The sequence below is a fragment of the Hydractinia symbiolongicarpus genome, chromosome 12 (genome assembly GCF_029227915.1).
Source record: "Hydractinia symbiolongicarpus strain clone_291-10 chromosome 12, HSymV2.1, whole genome shotgun sequence".
In the NCBI taxonomy this organism is placed as follows: Eukaryota; Metazoa; Cnidaria; class Hydrozoa; order Anthoathecata; family Hydractiniidae; genus Hydractinia; species Hydractinia symbiolongicarpus.
The window spans coordinates 5,264,530-5,285,167 of record NC_079886.1 but is presented as its reverse complement, the minus strand read 5'-3'; the positions used below and the strand labels follow the sequence as shown (position 1 = coordinate 5,285,167).

The window sequence follows — 20,638 nt, the reverse complement described above, 5'->3', positions numbered from 1 at the left end:
TTTTTTTAATTTTTTTTTCTCCAAAAATCTCTTTGCGCTTCTTGTGCACATTGCGTTTTTGAGTTCAGATTATAAAAATATGCCGAAAGAGTGAAGCAAGAGCAAAGCAACGACACAAGATAAAAATTTTTGTATTCTTATGTCGTTGCATCGCTCTTGTGTCACTAACTTCATTCATGTTCACACAGTGCGCAAGATTGACGCAGACACAACGCAGACGCAAGCAAGTGTGAATCAGGCTTAGGTGGGGATAACAAAATAGGGATATACTGCAAAAAGAAAAAAAAAACAGCCTAAAGCTTAATTTTTTTTAAACAACCGAAGTCTCAATTTTGCCACTTAATAAGAACCATTTAAGATGGTTCAGGAGAGGCCACAGCTTAGATGGGGAGTCCTAGAGTATTTAATGCTTAATTTGAGCTAGACCAAATGAGAGTCTGCCCTCTACCAGAAAACTTCTACAACATCTAACAACGCACACAGTGTACATCTCCCCAATTTCCCTCATTTGGCTTAAAAGGGCTAACTGGGGGCTATTGTAACATTTACTTGCCCATATTGAATTGCCACCAAGGGGAATCAAACCCCAGTCTCCTGCACAAAGTTTGAGAGTTATATTGACTAAGCGCAGCACCACATGCATAATAAACATTAAAAATAGAGTAGTGTGTTTTAACAGGATTGGAAAGAAATTAACTGTGAAGGATGTTTAACTTAATAGCTAAAATAAATTGTTACTTTGCACCAGGTTGGCTATCATGCATTGATATATCAGTTCAGCAGTTCAGGAGTTGAGTCAAAAAGGGAAACCACTACCCATCTGGGAAACAGTTTCCCATTTGGGAAACCGTTACCCTAAACAGGCCAGAAATACGGCAATAGGAAACCACCAAAATAAAAAGGAATCTGCGCATGAGCTGGTTAAGAAGCGCACTACAAATTTTTAACCAATAGAAAGGGAATATTTTCCCGCAAATTTTCACCGACAAAAAAAAAATTATCGTAGCCTCTTTCCACAATTCCTTAAAATGGTTCTGAGAATGGGTAACGGTTTCCCAAAAAGAAAACTTAAATTAAAATCAAAATAATTAGTTTAGGAAACGGTTTTCTATCTATATGGAAAACCATTTCCCTATATGACATGGGAATTTCACTATAAAACATGGGAAACCGTTTCCCTTTTAGTGTCATCTCCTGAACTGTTCAGGAAATTCTTATTACCTACACAGTGAAATGACCTATATATCTACAAGACTATTTAGTGACTGAAAGTTTCATGGTTTTAAACTAGCTAGCTAGCTACATATATGCAATTTTTTTCATAAGAACCTTACTCACGTTGGCACTCGGTAATTGTTGATGTGTTTACAAAGCAGATAGAAAAATAACATTATAACGTCAGCGAAGGGGTCTAATTCGAAGTTCTAAGTTGTTCAACTTCGAATTAGACCCCTTCGTTGTGTAACAGAGCCTTTATAAAAGATTTAGCCACCCACATTGTTACTAGTGCAGAGGTGAACACAGGTGTCCAAATTAATATGAGAACATTCGCCTATAAAGATGAATTAAGTTGCACAGGGGCAGGCATAAAATTCCAAATTTGCTGCATTGGCGTCGCGAAGACCAGTCAAGCAACAAAATCGCGTTGCATGCGAACAAATCGCACTGTGAGCTGAAACGCGAAATAATGCCAAATTTTTAGGTCCTTTTCGGACCCCGTGCATCTGCACGGGGTTTTTCTGTGAGATGAGGGTTTAAAATGATTTTATGTTTATAACGGTAGAATCGGGTTTAAAGGTTGCCTCGGAAATTAAGAAAATAACATTTATTTTTTAAAGAAAAGTTTATTACAGCAAATAATTTAACTTAGCCTTCCAGACAAAAATGATATAACGTTGAGTTGATGAACTTTACCAAAAATAGTCTTTTCTTAAGGGACACTGGCGTGAAAACATACGTGTAATAAACAACCTCTAAATCATTTTGTTGTCCTTAAAATTTCATCTTTTATAAAAGTTAATTTAAAAGTAACTTGTGAAATATATACAAAAAACTACACAACCTTGTTCCTAGCCTAATTTCGCATTTTTTTATAACAATAATGAAGAATATAAGAATATCAAACTAGGGATATTAGGTTAAGGGGTTCTAGGTTCTACTATCTAAAACAATAGAGAAATAGTAATGGTCAGCTTGGCTAGAATTTTCCCATTAATGACAAGTTCGTGCGTAGTCAATAAATCTGGATGAAAAAATGTGGATATCCTGGTCCCCAGGGATAAGTTGCTCTCTGAGCCGTTAACTAAAAGTACCCTGGGGATGAAGTAGATGTGACTGCCGTACACCTTCTACCAAAGGGCATTGTGGGTGATAAAAAAATGCTCCTCTGACTAGAGAAATGTTCGTTTGGCCTGTTTGGTATCTTTTTGTTTTCAGTTGTTTATTTGTGTGGGTTGTGTGTCTTGGGTGTCTTTATTTTGCATTATATACTTAGTAGATAAAATATTTTTATAATCTCTAATTAATTCTCCAAAGGTATTTATTCCAATCTAAGCTAGAAGCAGTTTGCAGTAACTTTTTAAAGTCAAGTAACAATATTGAGTATTGTATCTGGTAGTGGGGCTATGGATTGAAGGGAAGTGCTAAAATGTTTAATAGACCTGTGCAACCTCCTGCATTTTTCTATCTATCTATCTATGCTCTTAGCTTTCTTAAAGTAATTATAAGTCCATTTCTACTCATATAGGAAATCTTAGGACTTTAAATGAATTTGAATAAATAAGAAAGTATTAATACACACTTGATAGTTTAGAAAATCAAAGGATGTTTCCAATAAAAGAACGAGGGTACCGATAAGCCGCATACCCTGTAAAAAGTGCTTGCGATTTCAGGCGAGTTTGGCGTTTTAACACAAATTTCAAGTATTTAACCAAAAAATCCTGCATATTCCCAAACATTGCCCGAAAAAAGCGCCTTCTTCCCTGTCTTTCGCATGTTACAAGGAATTGCATTTCAGAAATGTCCTGGGCGAGTTCGGGAAAGTGTGGCAGTTTCAAGGGACACCTGCCAATTTAATTCGAAAATATATGGAGCCGTTTGTGGCTTATCGGCACCCTCTTATAGAAGAAACCCACAGGAAAAGACCATTCTTCACCAAATCTTAGCATCTTTTTTCCTGCCATGCAAATGCCAGAGCTGAAGAGCTTACCTCTTATCAAAGAGCTTACCTCTTATCAAAGAGCTTACCTCTTATCAAAGAGCTTAAAAGTAAACAATAACGTCATGCTGGAAATTATGTGTTTTAAGCTACACAGACCCAATTAGGGCCACCACTCTACCAGACTACCTTGTGCAACATCCAAGGGCTCATGCAGTGCACCATCATCCTCTATTTGTAAGGTTGCCAAGACTCCATATTCTCCCTTACATAAAATGAAATGTTTGCAAGGGTTAAGGGTAAACTATATCGTGGTTTAAGTTTTCTAGGCATAGATGCCTGCTTTAACAGGATATTATGCAGACTTTTTGGAGATTATCCCCCCCCCACCCACCATTATTATTGTGCAGGGTTTTAAAATGCCATCCATGAGTATAAGACTCCAAAGAACTTTAAGTTGTCTTTGTGTCTGTCATAAACTAATAATTAAATAATGTTTCAATAGATACAGGTAACCATATTATATAGGTGGTTGTTATAGCAGTGTAGCTGTACATGCTTTTTGTACGCAACTTTATTATTATTATTATTATTATTATTATTATTATTATTATTATTATTATTATTATTATCTGCTAATAATTTCATTTGCAAAAAAAATGTATGTAACTCATTTGTGAATGGTCTAGCTAGCTGCAATTATAGCGAAGGCTTACTAGCGCAGTGCAATGTTAACTATTTTCAAGTGGAAACAGATAAGTTTTTTGTAGTAAACTTGTTCTTTCCATAGATTTTAAAAATAATATATAGAAAGTAGTTTGACACTTTACCGCGATGACATCCATGTTTCGGTCAGAAGAAATGACACTATGTCAGTTGTTTCTTCAATCAGAGTCTGCCTATGCATGTGTTAGTGAGTTGGGGGAGTTGGTAAGAAAACATGCAATAACTTTTGTTCTACTAACCCAGCAATTGTATTTTTATTTTATTTTTTTATTTTTAGGGTGTAGTGGAATTTCGTGATGTGAGTATTTTTATGAATTAACTTAATAATGTTTTCATAACTGCTAATCTGTTTAGTGAGAATTCATCTAAAGTTTTAAACTCTAAACAGGGTTCTGATTAGAAATATAAAGACAGTTTAGAAAACTTTGCAAACTGGTAAAAAACCTATTTGAAGCTGTGGTCTGTGAGTATAATAGGCCACTTGCCATTGATCCCTTGATGGTTTTTTATTGCGGAAACCATTACAGAAATAGGTGATACAAATAATTGATGAAAAACTGGAATTCACAATTCTAGCATTTTCTTCGTAGAAAGCAGTTTTTGTTTTTCTAAGTATTGTTTTACCATCATCTATTTTGCACAACAAGTTAAACAAGTTGAATAAGACTCTCAATATCTTGTAAAGGGAGTTTTTATCTACCTTCAATATGTTCTGGTAAGATTATGGTTGCAAATTACTTAGTACAAAAATTAATCTTTACTTAGTTAAATCCAGATGTCAATGCATTTCAAAGAAAATTTGTTAATGAAGTTCGAAGATGTGATGAAATGGAAAGAAAATTGCGTAAGTTTTCATGACCAGCACTTTTGGGTATTGTCTAGGAGCAGAAATTGTAATAACCCATATAAAAATATTGATTTCACACTTGTAACATTTTTTGCGATTTGAAATACAGTACTGTGAAAAAGTTTGTTAACATTGTGGTTTGTGTTAACTTCGTGTTATGCACAAACCACGATAGTCCATGATGCGTATTTTTTTAACAATCATTGACCACGCGATCATGTTTCGTGGATTACACAAACAAAAATTAAACTTTACACCGTGGTGTCCATGATAGATAACTTCTTTTGTAAAACAACAAAGACTGTATTAGTTTATCAATTAAATCAAAAACCGACGGCAAAAAAATTAACACTTGTTGTATTAATTTGTTGTCATAAAGCTAGCTATATAATAGTTTTAATGGTTCGTGAATCAAAATGCGATGTAAAAGAGCATTCTATTGCCACTATTCGTTTTTAAACTTTTAAAATGCCATCTAAAAATCATCTCTAACGCCGCTTTTCGTTTTTAAACTTTCAAAATGCGATCTTAAAAATCATTTCTATCGCACTTTTCATTTATAAACTTTTAAAATGCAATGTAAAAAAGCATTTCTATCGCCAAAGACAAATTTAACTTTTCTAGACAAATGACATTTCGTAAAAATGCAATCGCGTCTATGACCAAAAAGTATACATCAAGCAAAAACTACGAATATGCCTTTTTTAAATTGATACAAAACTGAAACAAACAAATGAGCATTAATGAAAGATTTTTTCAAATCGAAAAAAAATTAAATTTACTGGCTAAAAAAAATGTGGAGCTCGCGAAAATAGTTATACGTAAAGACCACGGTTTTATCGTGGTTTGTGTGCACCACATTCGTTATACGAACACGATATTAACAAACCTTTTCACAGTACTGTACTTCTATTATTTGTAACTATGCTGTAATCTTTAGCGTGATAAAGTTGTTACATTGTAATGTTAAAGGGAACCCAAGGTATAACATAATATTGTGAGACGATTATGAAACAAATGTGAAACGATTGTAAAATTCGTTTCTACTAACTAAACTATTTTAAAACGAATTTGAAACAATTTTTTTAGCAAAAAATATTTTGTAATTGTTTCAAATTCGAAAAGAGATAGTTTCAAAAAGAAATTATACGAATTGAAACGATTATTTTTGAAACGATCGTGGAGACAATCCCTAAACAACTCTTTAAACTTTTTAAAAAGCTCTTTTAATTCTCAAGATATTCACATTATGTCGCATAAATTATGATGTCATATTTGGGTAATAGCAAATTTTGACATTTTATTTCATCAGTTATTTTTGACCCGATAAGGAATGTTCCATCACACTTTATCAATACATAGCTATAAAGCTCTACAATTTAAGTCCAACATCATTTTACACCTCAGGTTCCCTTAAAGTTTTTTGCCATAGATGTTTTTTTCCCAGTGTAGCAAATATTTGTTATGATGTAAGGGTATGCTGTTCACATTGTTTTTTTTTTTTATTTCTATTTATCTCTTTAATGTTTATCTGTAGAAAAGTTTTTTTAATCATATTTTTTTTAAAATACATGGGTGTTTGTCTTTTTTTGAAAATTATAGTGATTAAAAACTTTATAAGATTGTTTTAATCATTTCCTAATAAATATAGTGATGTTTAAGATGATAAGAAAGCATTTTGATATATATTCAACCTTGCTCCCCAAATTATTATATTTAGCAAAATCTTTCAGAACAATTAAACTACAGTGTGGAAATTTTTCTTACATTTTATCAATTTTTTACATGGGGTACAAACATTTTTAGAGCATATTCAGGAATGTTTAATTACGTTGTAGAATACTGCTTCCAGTATCAATAATGTGACATGTGTATGGCATATGCATGCCACATATTGCGGTTAATTTCTCATGAATACCCTAAATTACAATACATTTAGTTTGAAAGTTCTTTAAGTGTACTAAGTGTGTGTCCAAGGAGATTTGCTCAAGTTATGTAAATAGAAAATGATGTCCTATTTTTATATTTCTATGTTTGCCCTAAATTAACTTTTAAAAAATTATCTAGGTTTTATGCAGAAGGAAATCGATAAAGCAGAAATACCTATTGTTGACAACATGGAGAATCCAGAGGCACCTCATCCAAGAGAAATGATTGATTTAGAGGTAAGCATGAACTTGACATAGTTTTTTTTAATGTAGATTTTGTTAACATGCATGGCTTTTTTATATTTTTAAGATAAAGAAAGATAAGGCTTGTTTCACATCCTTTTACAGGCACAGTTTGAGCAGTTGGAAAATGAAATGAAAGATTCCAATTCCAATTATGAAGCTTTGCAAAGAAGTTTCTTGGAATTAACTGAACTGAAGCACATTTTAAAGAAAACTCAAACCTTTTTTGAAGAGGTAAGCAGAGAACTTTGTCAAATGTCTTTGTGTTTTTCTGTTTTGGCTTTTGCTTTGACATTGAGGATCAAATTGCAATATTCTTTGGCTCTTTATTTTTATAATGTATCAAAAAACAGAACAGTTGAACTTAAAATTTTGAAATGTAAGTAAATCCAAAACATGATTATAGGATGTTGTTTGCACTTTTCCAAAGTGACATATTTGCTTCTCTGACATCATAGGCTTTTTATAGGTTTTATAAAAAAAATCAGCGTTATTTAAGCTAAATTTTAAGCTTCCTATATCGTTCAATAACCGTAACAAAGTAAGTGTAAAAGATTTGTAAAAAAAATATTTTAATTATTTTGAATAAAATAAAATAAAATCTTGTTAAAGGTTTGATATAAAGAAATATCTCTCTTGTGTCTTTTTGCATTAGAACCTTGAAATATTGTAAAAATTATTGAAATTGTCAAAAAGTTTCTGTTTCTTGTGTTGTTGTATTACAGCATAATATGTTAATTTTTGGTGAATCAAGAATTTGCCATGCATTGAAGTACTTCTTTGAATATTTATTTGCATTCAAATACAATTGGTAAACCTAGGCAAACAAATGTTTGTCTTATCATTGTAAAAAGTTTCTTGTGCTAAGTTAAGTATTATTAAAACTGATGTGACATTTACAGATGTCTCGCTAACTTCTGACATTGTGTGGGTAATCAGTCTTGGCCAGGCATGTTCTTAGTTTAACATTTTCTTGTGGTTATATTAAGAAATGGTTATTTAATTGTCAAACCTGTCAAGCTTTTGAATATTATGTTCATGTAAGAAATCATTTGACTACTGTAGGCATGTTCCCCCACACACAAATGTCAAAATGAACGTTCACTTAACCTTGTAAAACCACCATACCATATAAAATATCACATATTGTGTAATATTAATCGTTCACTTGTCCTTCATTAACTGTTCATGGCAAAGTGACAAGCCTGCATTGTTGCACTGTTCTTGTTGCACTTTATCATGTAAATACTAACACTTCCACATGTGTGCGTCACATTCATTGATTTACAGGCTGAGCAGCATGTGTTGCAAGAGCATATTGGCGATACAAGTCAGCCAAGCAATGCGGAAGAATTAGCTTTGTTAGGTGAAAATGATCAAACACCGCATATCGGGGGTAGATTAGGGTAAGTTTTCGCGAACAAGTGTTCAGCACTAGGTGATAATAATTTGCTACCACTCCCTTTCCACATCACAATAACTGCACCCAGTAGTATTAAATGCTAAACTGTACCATAAAAACACCACTTGTAGCAAATTGTTGTTGCTTACGTGCTTTTTTGTTTATTTCTCCCCTCTTCTCTTGTTGTGCAACAGGAGGGCTATGCTGAAACACAGGCCAGACTTGCAGAACATGAGCCCAGTGCTGCTGGTGGTCAGCTTGGGTAAGTTTTCTTTGTTGGTACTTAACTGTAGTTTTTAGAGCAGGTTTAATTGGTGTTAGAATAAAAGATTTGCTTAAATTAATAGATATTTTAGTTGGTAATTTATATTGTAGTGCCTTATGACTGTTGAAGGTGTTAATTTCTTTAAATTAAATTAGTGCATTGGAAGAAATACTATGTTATTTTTGTTGTGCCCAACATAAAAAAATGATCATTATTGCTGCAATCAGTCTATGGGCAATCTCCTGCAGTATTTCTCACAGGCTAATACTAGTTTTTCTTAATTAACTTTTATCTAGTTGTAGAAACTGCTTAGCGTAGTGCAGTAGCGTAGATTTAGTGTTTCATGACTTGTATTTCTTGTGATACTACTGTGACAAAGATAGTATTTCATTACAGGTTTGTTGCTGGAGTCATTCTGCGTGAACGCATACCATCCTTTGAAAGGTTGTTATGGAGAGCATGCAGAGGCAATGTGTTTTTTAAGTATGCAGAAATTGAGACACAATTGCATGATCCTGTTACTGGAGATCCTACCAACAAATGTGTCTTCATTGTTTTTTTCCAAGGAGAACAGTTAAAAATTAGAGTGAAGAAAATCTGTGAAGGGTAAGCTGCAATTTTTGATTAAGATGTTTACTTTCTTTATAATTTTCATTTTTTTAATCTACTTTTATTTTAAAAGCTTTCGTGCTACACTTTACCCATGTCCTGAGACACCAGCTGAAAGAAGAGAAATGGCTATTGGTGTCATGACAAGAATTGAAGATTTGCAATCAGTAAGTTGTTTTTTACATGCATTTTGCATTCAATTCATTTTCCGATGGAAAATTATTAAGAAATTATTAAGATCTTGTGCATTAGAAATCTTAACAAAATTTAGTGGCAAAAGAAAAAGTTCCCTGTTCAGACTTATATAGTGAATCAAAAAACTAATAATTGCATAAATTTTACACAATTAGTTGTAAAATGTATAAAATACATGTTTGTAATGTATCTTGTTTGCATTTTAGGTTATCAATCAAACTCAAGAACACCGGCACAGATTGTTGCAAACAATAGCAAAAAATATAAGTGTTTGGTTTATCAAGGTAAAAAAGTTTTTCTCTCTATTAGAAATTTTTTTCACTTTTCATTAGTATACTAGTCAATAAGCGTGTGTTGTTTAAATCTTGATGATGTCTTTCTTGCCTGAAGCACTAATCAAGAAAACGCGCATTAACAACACGAACGAGATATTGAGTAGTAAAACACTATCATGCAGGTTGACTGAAGCCATTAATTTAAAAAAAACTTTTACAATCTTTTTTCTTTTTCAATGATGAATAGAAACAACACAAAATAATAGATGCTCATCCCAAAAAAATAAAGAAATTTTTGTAGTTTTTTTTAATTTATTCATAATTTTTTATTTGTTCTTTTTCATTTTGGCAATTTTTTTGTCATAGTAGTGTTTAATATAGGACAGTTGTAACAATAGCTTTTATGAATACCACTGTTAATTACTAACAGTGTGCAGCCAACTATTTCTATTTTTTTAGGTGCGGAAGATCAAGGCAATTTATCACACTATGAACATGTTTAATCTGGATGTGACTCAAAAATGTCTCATTGCTGAATGTTGGGCACCAGTTGCTGATTTGGATACTATTCAGAGTTCATTAAGACGAGGGACAGAAAGCAGTGGCGCATCTGTGCCATCCATCTTAAATCGAATGACCACAAAACAGTCGCCACCCACTTTTAATCGAACAAATAAGTTTACTCATGGTTTCCAGGCTATTGTTGATGCGTATGGAGTAGCAGACTATCAAGAAGTCAATCCTGCTTTGTACACTATCATAACTTTCCCATTTTTGTTTTCTGTCATGTTTGGTGATTTTGGACATGGAACAATCATGATGTTTTTTGCTGCTTGGTTAATTTGGAATGAGAAGAAATTTGCAATATGGAAAGGTGGCGGTGAGGTGTGTCTTCTTTAGAATTTTTTTTATAGTTTGCAAAAAGCTAAGGAAAGTTGATTATCTGTTTTAAATGACCATGCACACTCAAAGTGAGCATGTTTTAATTTTATACCCAAACTTTTTTTTCATTCTATTACTGATTAAATAGTTTACTGTTTGCATTTTTAAACAGAATAAAACACACTTTGCATTATGTTTTCAAGGCTATCATACAAAACAGATAATTAACTTTCCTTGGCTCTATTGTGAGTAATTTGTACCTTATATTTAAAAAACAAGCTGTAAGGATGCATCTTGATTATTAAAAATATTTTCTTTAGATGTTTGATACTGTTTTCCATGGGCGTTATATTATCTTTTTAATGGGTATTTTCTCCATTTACTCTGGATTTCTTTACAACGACATCTTCTCAAAATCCATGAACATCTTTGGAAGTGGTTGGGTTGAATTGAATTCAAACAAATCAGACTATGAGTAAGTAGACATAGAATAATTCTTGCATGAACACTATACCATACATAACACTATAGTTTTTTAGTTCGGGTCATACTATAAAAACTGACTAAATCCAAACAATAATCCGAGAATAATTATTGACTGCTATGAGAAGTACTTTCACTAGTGTTCATAGATTAAGATTTTTTACAGAGCATGTCTTTTGATGAGTGCGTAAACATGGTATTCTAATCCAACATTATTTTTATTATTTAGCATCAGCAAATTGCATCACTATCCTGAGTCAGCAACGATTATGTTTAATCCAAATGATACTGCAAGAGCCACACCGTATTATTTTGGCGTTGACCCAGTAAGTTTGTTTATTTTATTTGGATTACCAATCAGTATTGTCAACAACCAAAAAGTTAAAAACATAAGCTTTGGTTGTATCTTCTCATGTCTTCTTCCTGCAAACAAACCTTGGTAAAAAAATTATTACTTTGTTATTTTTAGATCTGGCAATTGGCAACCAACAAGTTAACTTTTACGAACTCTTTGAAAATGAAACTCTCCATTGTGTTTGGTGTAACACATATGATGTTTGGTGTTGTCTTGAGTTTATTCAATCATATGTAAGGAACTTAAATTATTGTTTTTTAAAGACAGGTGTTTTGTCTCCTTTTTCCATGTCTTCTGTTGTGGGACCTTGGCGGTGCTTACAAAAGGTCTGATTGAAATTAGAGAAAATATGTTTCCCATGTGCTCCTCCCATCTTAAAACAATTTAATCGTAATATATGAATAAAAGCCATTTGACCAAACCTAACGTTAGTAACTTTTGTTTTCAGACATTTCAAGCAGCGCATCAACATTTGGTGTGAATTTATTCCACAGGTATTGTATTATGAAAAACGTTTAATTTTTGTGTAATTGTGTTTATTTTTACCTTTCATGTGAGTACAAATATACTTTCTATAATCTAGCTGCTTTTTATTGGCTGCATCTTTGGTTACTTAGTGATTTTGATCTTCTACAAATGGGTTGCGTACAGCATCAAAGATGAAAATGTAAGAATTTTGTTTTGTGTGATTTATTGACTTCACTTTTTTGTTTCAAGTTTTACATTTAAACTATAATGTCAAGGTGTTTTATAAGGCCTCTCATATCAAATCGAATGTCTTTGTGACTACAAATATTTTACTTTGTATCGACTTTTTGTTTTATTTAGGCACCTAGTTTATTGTTGGGGTTGATTGGAATGTTTTTAGATTTTGGTAAAGAAATCAAGGAAGAAGAATTGGTGTATGCAGGACAGGTATATATTTATTTGTTCGTTGTATTATTAGCACGAAGAATATCAGAGAAAAGACGTAATTACGACATCTCATACGCATTTTATACATAAACAATGAAGGTCTAGGACATTATTTTGTCGTACTTTAAAAATATTCTTACTACGTTTAAACCAAATACCTTGTGCCGTTTCATCTCACCATCATCGTTATTGCTGTTGTCATTTAAGGGTTTTTTTCTCTGGCTTTCTCCTCTACCTTTTTTAACAATACGCCTTCCAGGTTTTCTTTTTTACTTCAAAAATTCCTACTTCACTATCATTATCACATATTTCATCAGGAACAGAAGCCGTCAACTGCATTCTATGAAATAACACGTTTCAATGCAACTCGACCCTTATCTCTTTCACTTTCCTCTTCAGGTGGTTCAAAATAATAAGTAGCCCACTCCGTCAGAAATTGCAGGCAATTCTAAATGCCAGGAACAAGTCGGCGTATCAGAAAATTTCTTTGATACGTCAGGATATTTAGCCAATAAGTACTAGGCAAATAGGGAGATAATATCAAGTAGACACCCTGCATAACTTGAAACCCAAAAAATTATCCTGATAAGAATTTGTAGTAAGCAAACATCAATAATGTTGTTGACTTTTAAAGTGGTGTGAGCAAATATGTGGAAGAAAATTTGTCGAGTTCTATTGCTTTAGTCATAAGTTTTTAAAACAGTGCTTTTTTACATGCTCTGAAATATCGTAGCTATCCACCAAGGCAAATATGTATCTCTAAACATGTCAAGGCGATGTTAAAAAGTTACAAATTTTAAAAAAATGGTATGACAACATAAACAAGAAAGGAATAAAGCAATTCCGACATTTTTGTAAAGTTGAAGACTTTTTTGTTTAGAAAAATGTTCAAACATTTCTCGTACTTGTGGCCGTTTTGAGTGTGCCATGGATGTTGTTGGTGAAGCCGTTTTATTTGAGACATCAGAACAAACAGAAAGTTCAGAAACGTCCAGGATTTTCAAGATTTGTAGACGATGGCATCAATGGTGATCCTGAAGGAATTAACCACAGTGAGATTGTACACAATGAAGACACGGTTCTGCATCGTGAAGAAGAGGAAGAAGAAGTTTTTGATTTTGGAGAGGTATGTTTTTGTCGAATCTTTAAATTTATCGCTGTTTTGTATCACTCCCAGTTTGTCACAAAGTCGGGGAAAAAGAAAAGACTTCAAACTTGGATTCCCCAATTTATATGCTAATTTTAGAAGCATTGTCTTTTTCTGTAGGTCTTCATCCATCAAGCTATACACACAATTGAGTATTGTCTTGGTTGTATTTCCAACACTGCTTCCTACCTTCGACTGTGGGCTTTAAGTTTGGCGCATGCGCAATTGTCTGAAGTATTGTGGTCAATGGTTTTCCACATTGCCTTAAAAATGTCTGGAGTAGTTGGCGCTGTAGCTGTGTTTGTGATTTTCTCCGCCTGGGCAGGTAAGTTCTAAGTTTTTTTTGTTTGTTTTATAAAGAGCATTTTTAAAACTGCTATCCAATCTTTCCAAGGTAATGTTTATTTTCCTATTTTGATACTTACAACCATGAACAAAATGACTAGAAAGCAATCAGTCTTTATCTCAGTTTTTAAACAAGGGGTATGTGGGCAGCCTTTAATTTGTCCTAGTGGAATTCTCTAGTGCTCCAGCAGAACAAAATAGTACACGTCGGAGCAACGTCCCGTGGTTTAAAAAAATTGTCGCGCTGATCTTACCAATAATTAGCAAGTCCACTGCCAAGTTAACTCGAGTCTAATAGAGAAACAGCCTATATAATCACTTCCGGCGGCGAAGTTCGAACTTACCTGTTTTGTTCATATTTTACGAATTTGTTTAAATTTCTTTATATACTTTTTTTAGTTTGTAGCAATAAATGATTTGCCTCGTTTGACAATTTAGTTTGAGTGTTACCAGGAGAATTTGTTAGTTCCGCGAAAATTAAAAGCCCTTTTTACTATGAAAATCGATCACGTTTCCGTAGTTCTAACTTCAGTCCTTGCGAATATTTCTCATATTTCAGTGTTTTGCTTCCTACGTCGTTTGTCAACGTCAAGTGAATGCATCTCTTTGTTTGTGTTTAGTTTTAACCGTGGCGATTTTATTGGTGATGGAAGGTCTGTCTGCGTTCCTGCACACACTCCGTCTTCATTGGTAAGTTAGATCAGTTCCTTTATGTTCATTTTCTCAGAAGTGTAACTCATGGTATGTAGTGTTACGAATTTGCATCGTTTCCTTCCTTTATAAGAAGTTTGGGGAAGGTTTTATGTCAGGAAAACTATTTGTTAATTTCGTAGTGATGTCAAGAAAAATTTAAGCTCTAAGATTTTATAAATTGATATAGGATGCGACATAAGCCCATGGTTGAAAACATTTTCGGTCCATCCAGTGTTTTATGGGGAAAGAGTCAGTATGCATGCACGTTGCAGGGTGAAAAAAAGTAATTAATTTTTCTTCTTTAGGGTGGAATTTAACAGCAAGTTTTACCATGGCGCTGGTAATAAGTTTCAACCGTTCTCCTTCAAGGTTATTTTAGCGGATGACTTGTAGACGATTCTGGAAATCTATATTTTTTCTTATTTTTTGTTGTTGTTTGTTTAATTTGTGTTATTATCGAGTTGTAATTAAACCGGATTTCTAATGAGAAGTGGTATGTGTCATAACATAATTATATTGTTTTGCCTCGGTATACTTTTATACTCGTACTGCTGATTCAAACGTACATTTTCACATATGAACCGAAAGATCGGGATTGACCAATCAGATCAACCGGTTTCGGTGCGACATGTGTATCATTTCTGTTCTTGGAAGTCTGGTTTGACAGTAAATAATTTTTTGTCACGATGATTTTTTTTTTTTTTATCTTTCCCTCGCTTCACATATGATTTCGAGTAGCAAAACGTGTGATTTGTGCTGGGAAGAAAAGTTTTAATAGGTGAGACAAGCTAATTCATGTCACAAAAGGAGAATGCCCTTACTCATTATACAAATAGTTTTTCGCTCATTTTAAATTCGAAAATATTGAACAGGAAAAGTTTGTTATTTTTGTTGTTTTTCGTATCAAATGAATTCTAAAAAGTTTATTTTTTCAATTATTAAATCTTGTGCTATTCTGTATCACGTTATTTTTTAATCTTAATCTCGTTCCCAGGACCCTAAATAAGTACAAGTTTTGAAAATGCCAGTGAGTTATCCGGAAAAAACCATGATAGCTAAAACAGAACTCTAGCAGTCAGGGAATTGGGGACGAGGTTTGTTAACGTATGTAAATTGATGTGTGTTTATGTTCACACTCTAAATATGTTTTTGTTTTGATTACATGTGTTAAAGTCCTTTCTTCGACAATATCGTCCAATCTCAATGTGTGAAATCTGGCTGTTTTTGTGCGTTTCGTGATGTTATTGAATGTTCAACTTACTGACAATACTCAACTTGAGACATACGATATTATATTGCAAACATTTAAAGTGCTATGAAATATCACACAATTACTATTTTTAAATCCAGTACTAATTTTTATTTGATTCATTGTTGTAACACTTGCAGAACAAAAAAATACACTAAGACAAATTGGTGAATCGTTACTCTCTTTGGAACTGCTTTGAAACGATCCAAATATCAATTTGCTCTTAGCTTGTTTTTTTTTAACGAAATATATTCATTTGATGAAATGTTATTTTTTGTTAGGGTTATCTCCTTGGTAATTCTAGATAGCTCAAGAGATCAAGATCAGCTCGGTCTTCTTGCACAAACAGGTGGTTTCGTCACCTTTGTTGAAATCATTTTAAGCATTGAAATTTTTTTGGACTTATTTCGTACTTTTGGCTTGTTTTCTTCTCCGTTTCCTGATTGTTTAAAAGCTCTTTCTCCTTCAAGAACAGAAGTATATTTATTTTGGAATTTACTTTCAAAAAAACATGACAATCAATTAAAAGTTTGTAAAAAGTAAAGGGATAAGATTATGGATGGCGGATCGAATCGCGCTCACTGCCAGAGAGTATGTTTGCGATGCGCAAATAGATTTTTTTTTCAATTTGAAGGTTCTATAATTTCGTAGCATTTTTGTCTCTGAAATTTGGTTACAAAAATTCTGAGTAAATGTTGTGGGTGATGTCCTAGAACTCGTCTTGATATTTTTTGTCAAGTTATCAATTGTTACGATCACTAAAACTGTCTCATTCCTTAGTTGAATAAATTTCGCGCAGACTAATTTCGCGAGGTACAAAAATATGCATTTCAAGAAGATTAATTATCGGAAAAAACTTTTATTCGCGTTTTTTAAGGTTTTTGGAAAGAATTATTTTTACGAATCTAATACTTCCTCGCAATTGAAGTTATTTCTAGTATTTTCGCGAATTAAACTTTCCGGAAATACAAGATATTTCAAAACTAAAGCTAGCAAAATCTAAAATTTATTTATTGTAAGTGACCTCATCATTATATATTGTCGCATATTTTCTATCAAACTGCTAATTTGTCTGTCGAACAATTGCCATCACACCTGGATTTTTAGAACGCTAGTAGCTTATTTATTAAACAAATTTTCTTTTGTTTTCAATTTTCGCTGTTTTTTGTCGACAATTAAAATCTATTTAACAACATGTAGACAGGAATTAAATTATCCTCAAGTGATTACTGTTTTTTTCTTCTTTTATTGTCTCACGTAGACGGTAGAGTACTTGTAAAAAAATCGGGCTTTTTGAAGCCGGTGTATAAAATTTTACACATAAACAATTTTGGGGGAAAATATAACATTAAAAAATATAAAATGCATAAAAATAATTAATAAATAAGATTTTCCACATTGAATATATGTGAAAAAGAATTAAAGTGGTTGAATTGCTTGCTCAAAAACATAAGAACAAAATTTCGTTCATAAAAGGTGTGAAAGAATCTTGTGGCTGCATTTACGTCCGTGGTTTAACAACTCGCACTTTCTAAAAGAACAAAATTGAAAGAATGTTACTCTACTTCACACCTCGAAACAATCAGAGCATAGAAAAACATAAACGAGTGGCGGAATTTAGAAAAGTCGAAAACATTTTACAGCTTCCATATTCTGCATAGGTTGAACTATTTTACAGTCAACACAGCGCCGCGTACACAACTATGGACTTCTACGAAGTTAAAGAAGAAAAAAACGAATCGACATTTAAGATTAATGGTCGCTCGCCAAAATGTACAAGATGTCGAAACCATGGCGTAATTAGTAATTTACGCGGCCACAAACATAAATGTTACTGGAGAGATTGCGCGTGCACAAAATGTTTAATCAGCTCTGACAAACAACGGGCCACTGCAGATAGGATAGCGTTATTTCGCCAACAAATAAGAGAAGTACAAAAAGACGACAGGGAAGCAAGAAGTGGCGATTCTAACGGTAAATATATGTTTTTATGTATTTATTTTGTTGGCTAAAACTTTTAAAAAAATTTTTATCAATTTTTAATCACTAAGTTAAATTCATGCGAAAACTGGACCAGGTTTTTTTTAACGCGAAATTGAAATCTAAGAAGTTTCAATTTTTTGTATTTGGGAGGAATGTGTGTTTGGGAGGAACCTGAAAAGGACGTTCACCTAGTGTCTATTATATGCTTGATGCTGCGCTTAAATTTTGTCATGCTTTTTGGTGGTTTGGTGGCCGCGACCCTCCGAAACTTGGATGCCATGCTTGATCTTACTTCATCGATCCTTCTTTGTGTCGTGAGCCGCGAAAGTTTGAAATTGCGAATATTTCGTAGTTTTTTTTTGTGCCGTGAGGTTCGGGAGTTTGACATTAAAGTACAATTCTGCTACTAAATATTTTTGTTTCTAAAATGTCTCTTATAATACTATTAAGGTATTTAGACTGAGTACGTTTTAACGTTCCTATAAACTATGTTCTTATACACAAATGTGTATGATTGTAGATACAGATATACCACATAGGTTGATATTGTTTTAATTTTCTCAGATTACAAAAAATATAGAAAAATAACCTATTCTGTAAACTATTCAATTTATACATGTGCTGTCAATATTAAAAAATTATGGTAGCCATGGAAAATGAAGAATTAATACAAATTCTCACTGCAATGAAAGAAATCGGGTGTTTTTTCGCCCACCTCTTCATATACTGAAGCGTGAACTGTTCTGGCGTCACATATCTACACGCATATTTAAACATGATCGCTATTAAAACACATTTGCTTTATAAATCGAGAACAGTTTTTATTTATTTCCATTTTGAATATGAAATACAAAAGATCTATACACGACCAAAAATAATTTTAACACCTTTGATTTTAGGCAATCAAGTAAACGAAGATTGCTCACCTCCGAAACTTCACATCAACACCCCCAAAGAAGAGTTTAAACCTTCATTTATGACACTACCCAATTTAAACCAAGTTGACGTTCACACCAAAAACTTAGAAATACTCAAGTATATTTTTCCTTTCTACGATTCGCATGTTTTGAAAGTAATTTCCCGCGGTTGCCATGACGATGTTTTACAAACTGTTCTGTCAATCAGCGCTACTGTATTAGAGAACCAAAGAAGATATGCTCCAATTGATAATACACTGAAACCTCACATTCCACACTTTATATCCAGCAGAACAGGAAGAGACCAATGTTGTTCGAGTCCATACTGTCCTGTGAATTCCTACCTAGCTCTCCGCAAACGAGACGCTTCATGCTCCACTGGTTCCAAACGATTTTCATTAAACGACGATGGAACTCCTCCCATTAAACGTCATCGCTACTCGCCAGATGGATCAACAAGTTCTTCATCAAGTCCATTTTGTCATGCCTGTCGGAAATATGGATGTGTGGGCGATAAATTTTGTCCCTTGTGCGGTGTACTGTACTAATTATAGCATAAATCATTTATAAAAATTTTATCCATCCTTCTTCAGGTTTATCTTTGCTTTAAAAGACAACTTGTTTAAAATCTTGGTTCTTAGTTTTAATAATTTGTATATATTTGGTTTATTCTGCACACGATTTTATGTTTGATTTTTAGTAGTAAAAAATATTTCTCTGTTTTTCTTTTTATATATAATTCTAAGAATTTTTTTACAATTTGTTTAAATTTTTTGTAATTCTTTTCTTTACCTAAACCGCACAACCACATGTCAAACATGTAATCCGTGGTTTTTAAATGTTGTGGAAGATCCACCTCGTCCCCAGGGCATTTTTCATTTTGCATTTTTAAATGACGACTCAGGAAACACAAGACCCTGGGGACGAGGCTGGTGGGAGATCTTAGTTAGCCTTCACATGGATCGAAAAGAAGGCTTACTCGGAATTGTGTTGTACGAACTGCACATACGCCATGACTTTTCAAACATTCGCCATGACTTTGCAAACATGCGCCATGACTTTGCAGACATACGCCATGACTTTGTAAACATACGCCATGACTTTGCAGACATACGCCATGACTTTGTAAACATACGCCATGACTTTGCAGACATACGCCATGACTTTGCAGACATACGCCATGACTTTGTAAACATACGCCATGACTTTTCAAACATGCGCCATGACTTTGCAAACATGCGCCATAACTTTGCAAACATGCGCCATGACTTTGCAAACATGCGCCATGACTTTGCAAACATGTGCCATTACTTTGTAAACATACGCCATGACTTTGTAAACATGCGAAATAGCTTTGTGCATTGAAATCGTGTATACGTATATAAAGACCAGACTCGATACCAAAAAGAAATTTTCATTTCGCCACAAGATGAAACTTCGTGAAGTGTAAAGGTTGCCTTAGAACAAAATGCATAATCTATCACACGTGTGTTAACCTGGCGTTTTTAAGCAATTTTTCCCAACCTCAGTCTTGTTTCCAGGGTTTGTATCTTTTTTGACATAAGGACAGTGTACGAACATGTGGTCCCGGAAAAATATTTTTAACCTGGACCAGGGAGGATGAAATTACTTTTTCTTTTTTTTTCAAAATTAGAGTTTACAGATGACAAGCCTCTTATAAAAGAATGTATATTCTTTTTAGTCATTATCAAATTTGGTTGTAAAAGAAGCAGTTTAACTTTTTCAATCAAGTAGTTATTCATAACTTCTACATTTTTATATTATCATAATTGTAAGTTTTCAAACACAGGGTTCTTTGTTTCATTTTAATACCGGGACAGCGAGACGAAATAACCCCGGCACTGGCGAATTTACGGCACCGCAAAAAAATTCCATTTCCATCAGCTGGAAAAACTATCAAAAAAGCTCGTCGAGTGAGCAAAATCAACTTATATTTTAAGTTATTTATAAAAAGGTTTGCGAAACAGGAACGTGTCCCTTTTGTTCCCAAGCGAAAAATGT

At 33.2% G+C, this 20,638-nt stretch overlaps 2 protein-coding genes across 3 annotated transcripts in view; both read left to right on the top strand.

The window, feature by feature from the left end:
* Window positions 1-15,981, top strand: part of LOC130621643 (V-type proton ATPase 116 kDa subunit a 1-like) — a 91,841-nt gene extending 75,860 nt beyond the window's left edge. The window contains exons 2-21 of one of the 2 annotated variants that reach the window (XM_057436971.1): window positions 3,947-4,087; window positions 4,161-4,181; window positions 4,649-4,727; window positions 6,798-6,895; window positions 7,007-7,135; window positions 8,498-8,565; window positions 8,965-9,174; window positions 9,251-9,344; window positions 9,579-9,656; window positions 10,107-10,532; window positions 10,850-11,004; window positions 11,242-11,338; window positions 11,482-11,600; window positions 11,816-11,861; window positions 11,951-12,034; window positions 12,196-12,282; window positions 13,163-13,408; window positions 13,550-13,754; window positions 14,395-14,464; window positions 14,773-15,981. In XM_057436971.1, coding sequence (XP_057292954.1) covers window positions 3,992-4,087; window positions 4,161-4,181; window positions 4,649-4,727; window positions 6,798-6,895; window positions 7,007-7,135; window positions 8,498-8,565; window positions 8,965-9,174; window positions 9,251-9,344; window positions 9,579-9,656; window positions 10,107-10,532; window positions 10,850-11,004; window positions 11,242-11,338; window positions 11,482-11,600; window positions 11,816-11,861; window positions 11,951-12,034; window positions 12,196-12,282; window positions 13,163-13,408; window positions 13,550-13,754; window positions 14,395-14,464; window positions 14,773-14,860 — 2,496 coding nt within the window. In that variant the 5' untranslated portion in view covers window positions 3,947-3,991 and the 3' untranslated portion in view covers window positions 14,861-15,981. Of the gene's footprint in view, window positions 1-3,946; window positions 4,088-4,160; window positions 4,182-4,648; window positions 4,728-6,797; window positions 6,896-7,006; window positions 7,136-8,191; window positions 8,308-8,497; window positions 8,566-8,964; window positions 9,175-9,250; window positions 9,345-9,578; window positions 9,657-10,106; window positions 10,533-10,849; window positions 11,005-11,241; window positions 11,339-11,481; window positions 11,601-11,815; window positions 11,862-11,950; window positions 12,035-12,195; window positions 12,283-13,162; window positions 13,409-13,549; window positions 13,755-14,394; window positions 14,465-14,772 lie in introns of both variants that reach the window. The other variant, XM_057436970.1, reaches the window with a different exon arrangement.
* Window positions 15,982-17,227: 1,246 nt separating this feature from the next.
* Window positions 17,228-19,723, top strand: LOC130622164 (uncharacterized). Its single transcript, XM_057437597.1, has 2 exons — window positions 17,228-17,690; window positions 18,599-19,723. The coding sequence occupies exons 1-2, from the start codon at window positions 17,420-17,422 to the stop codon at window positions 19,162-19,164; spliced, it is 837 nt and encodes a 278-aa protein (XP_057293580.1). The 5' UTR covers window positions 17,228-17,419; the 3' UTR covers window positions 19,165-19,723.
* The last annotated feature ends 915 nt before the right edge of the window (window positions 19,724-20,638 follow it).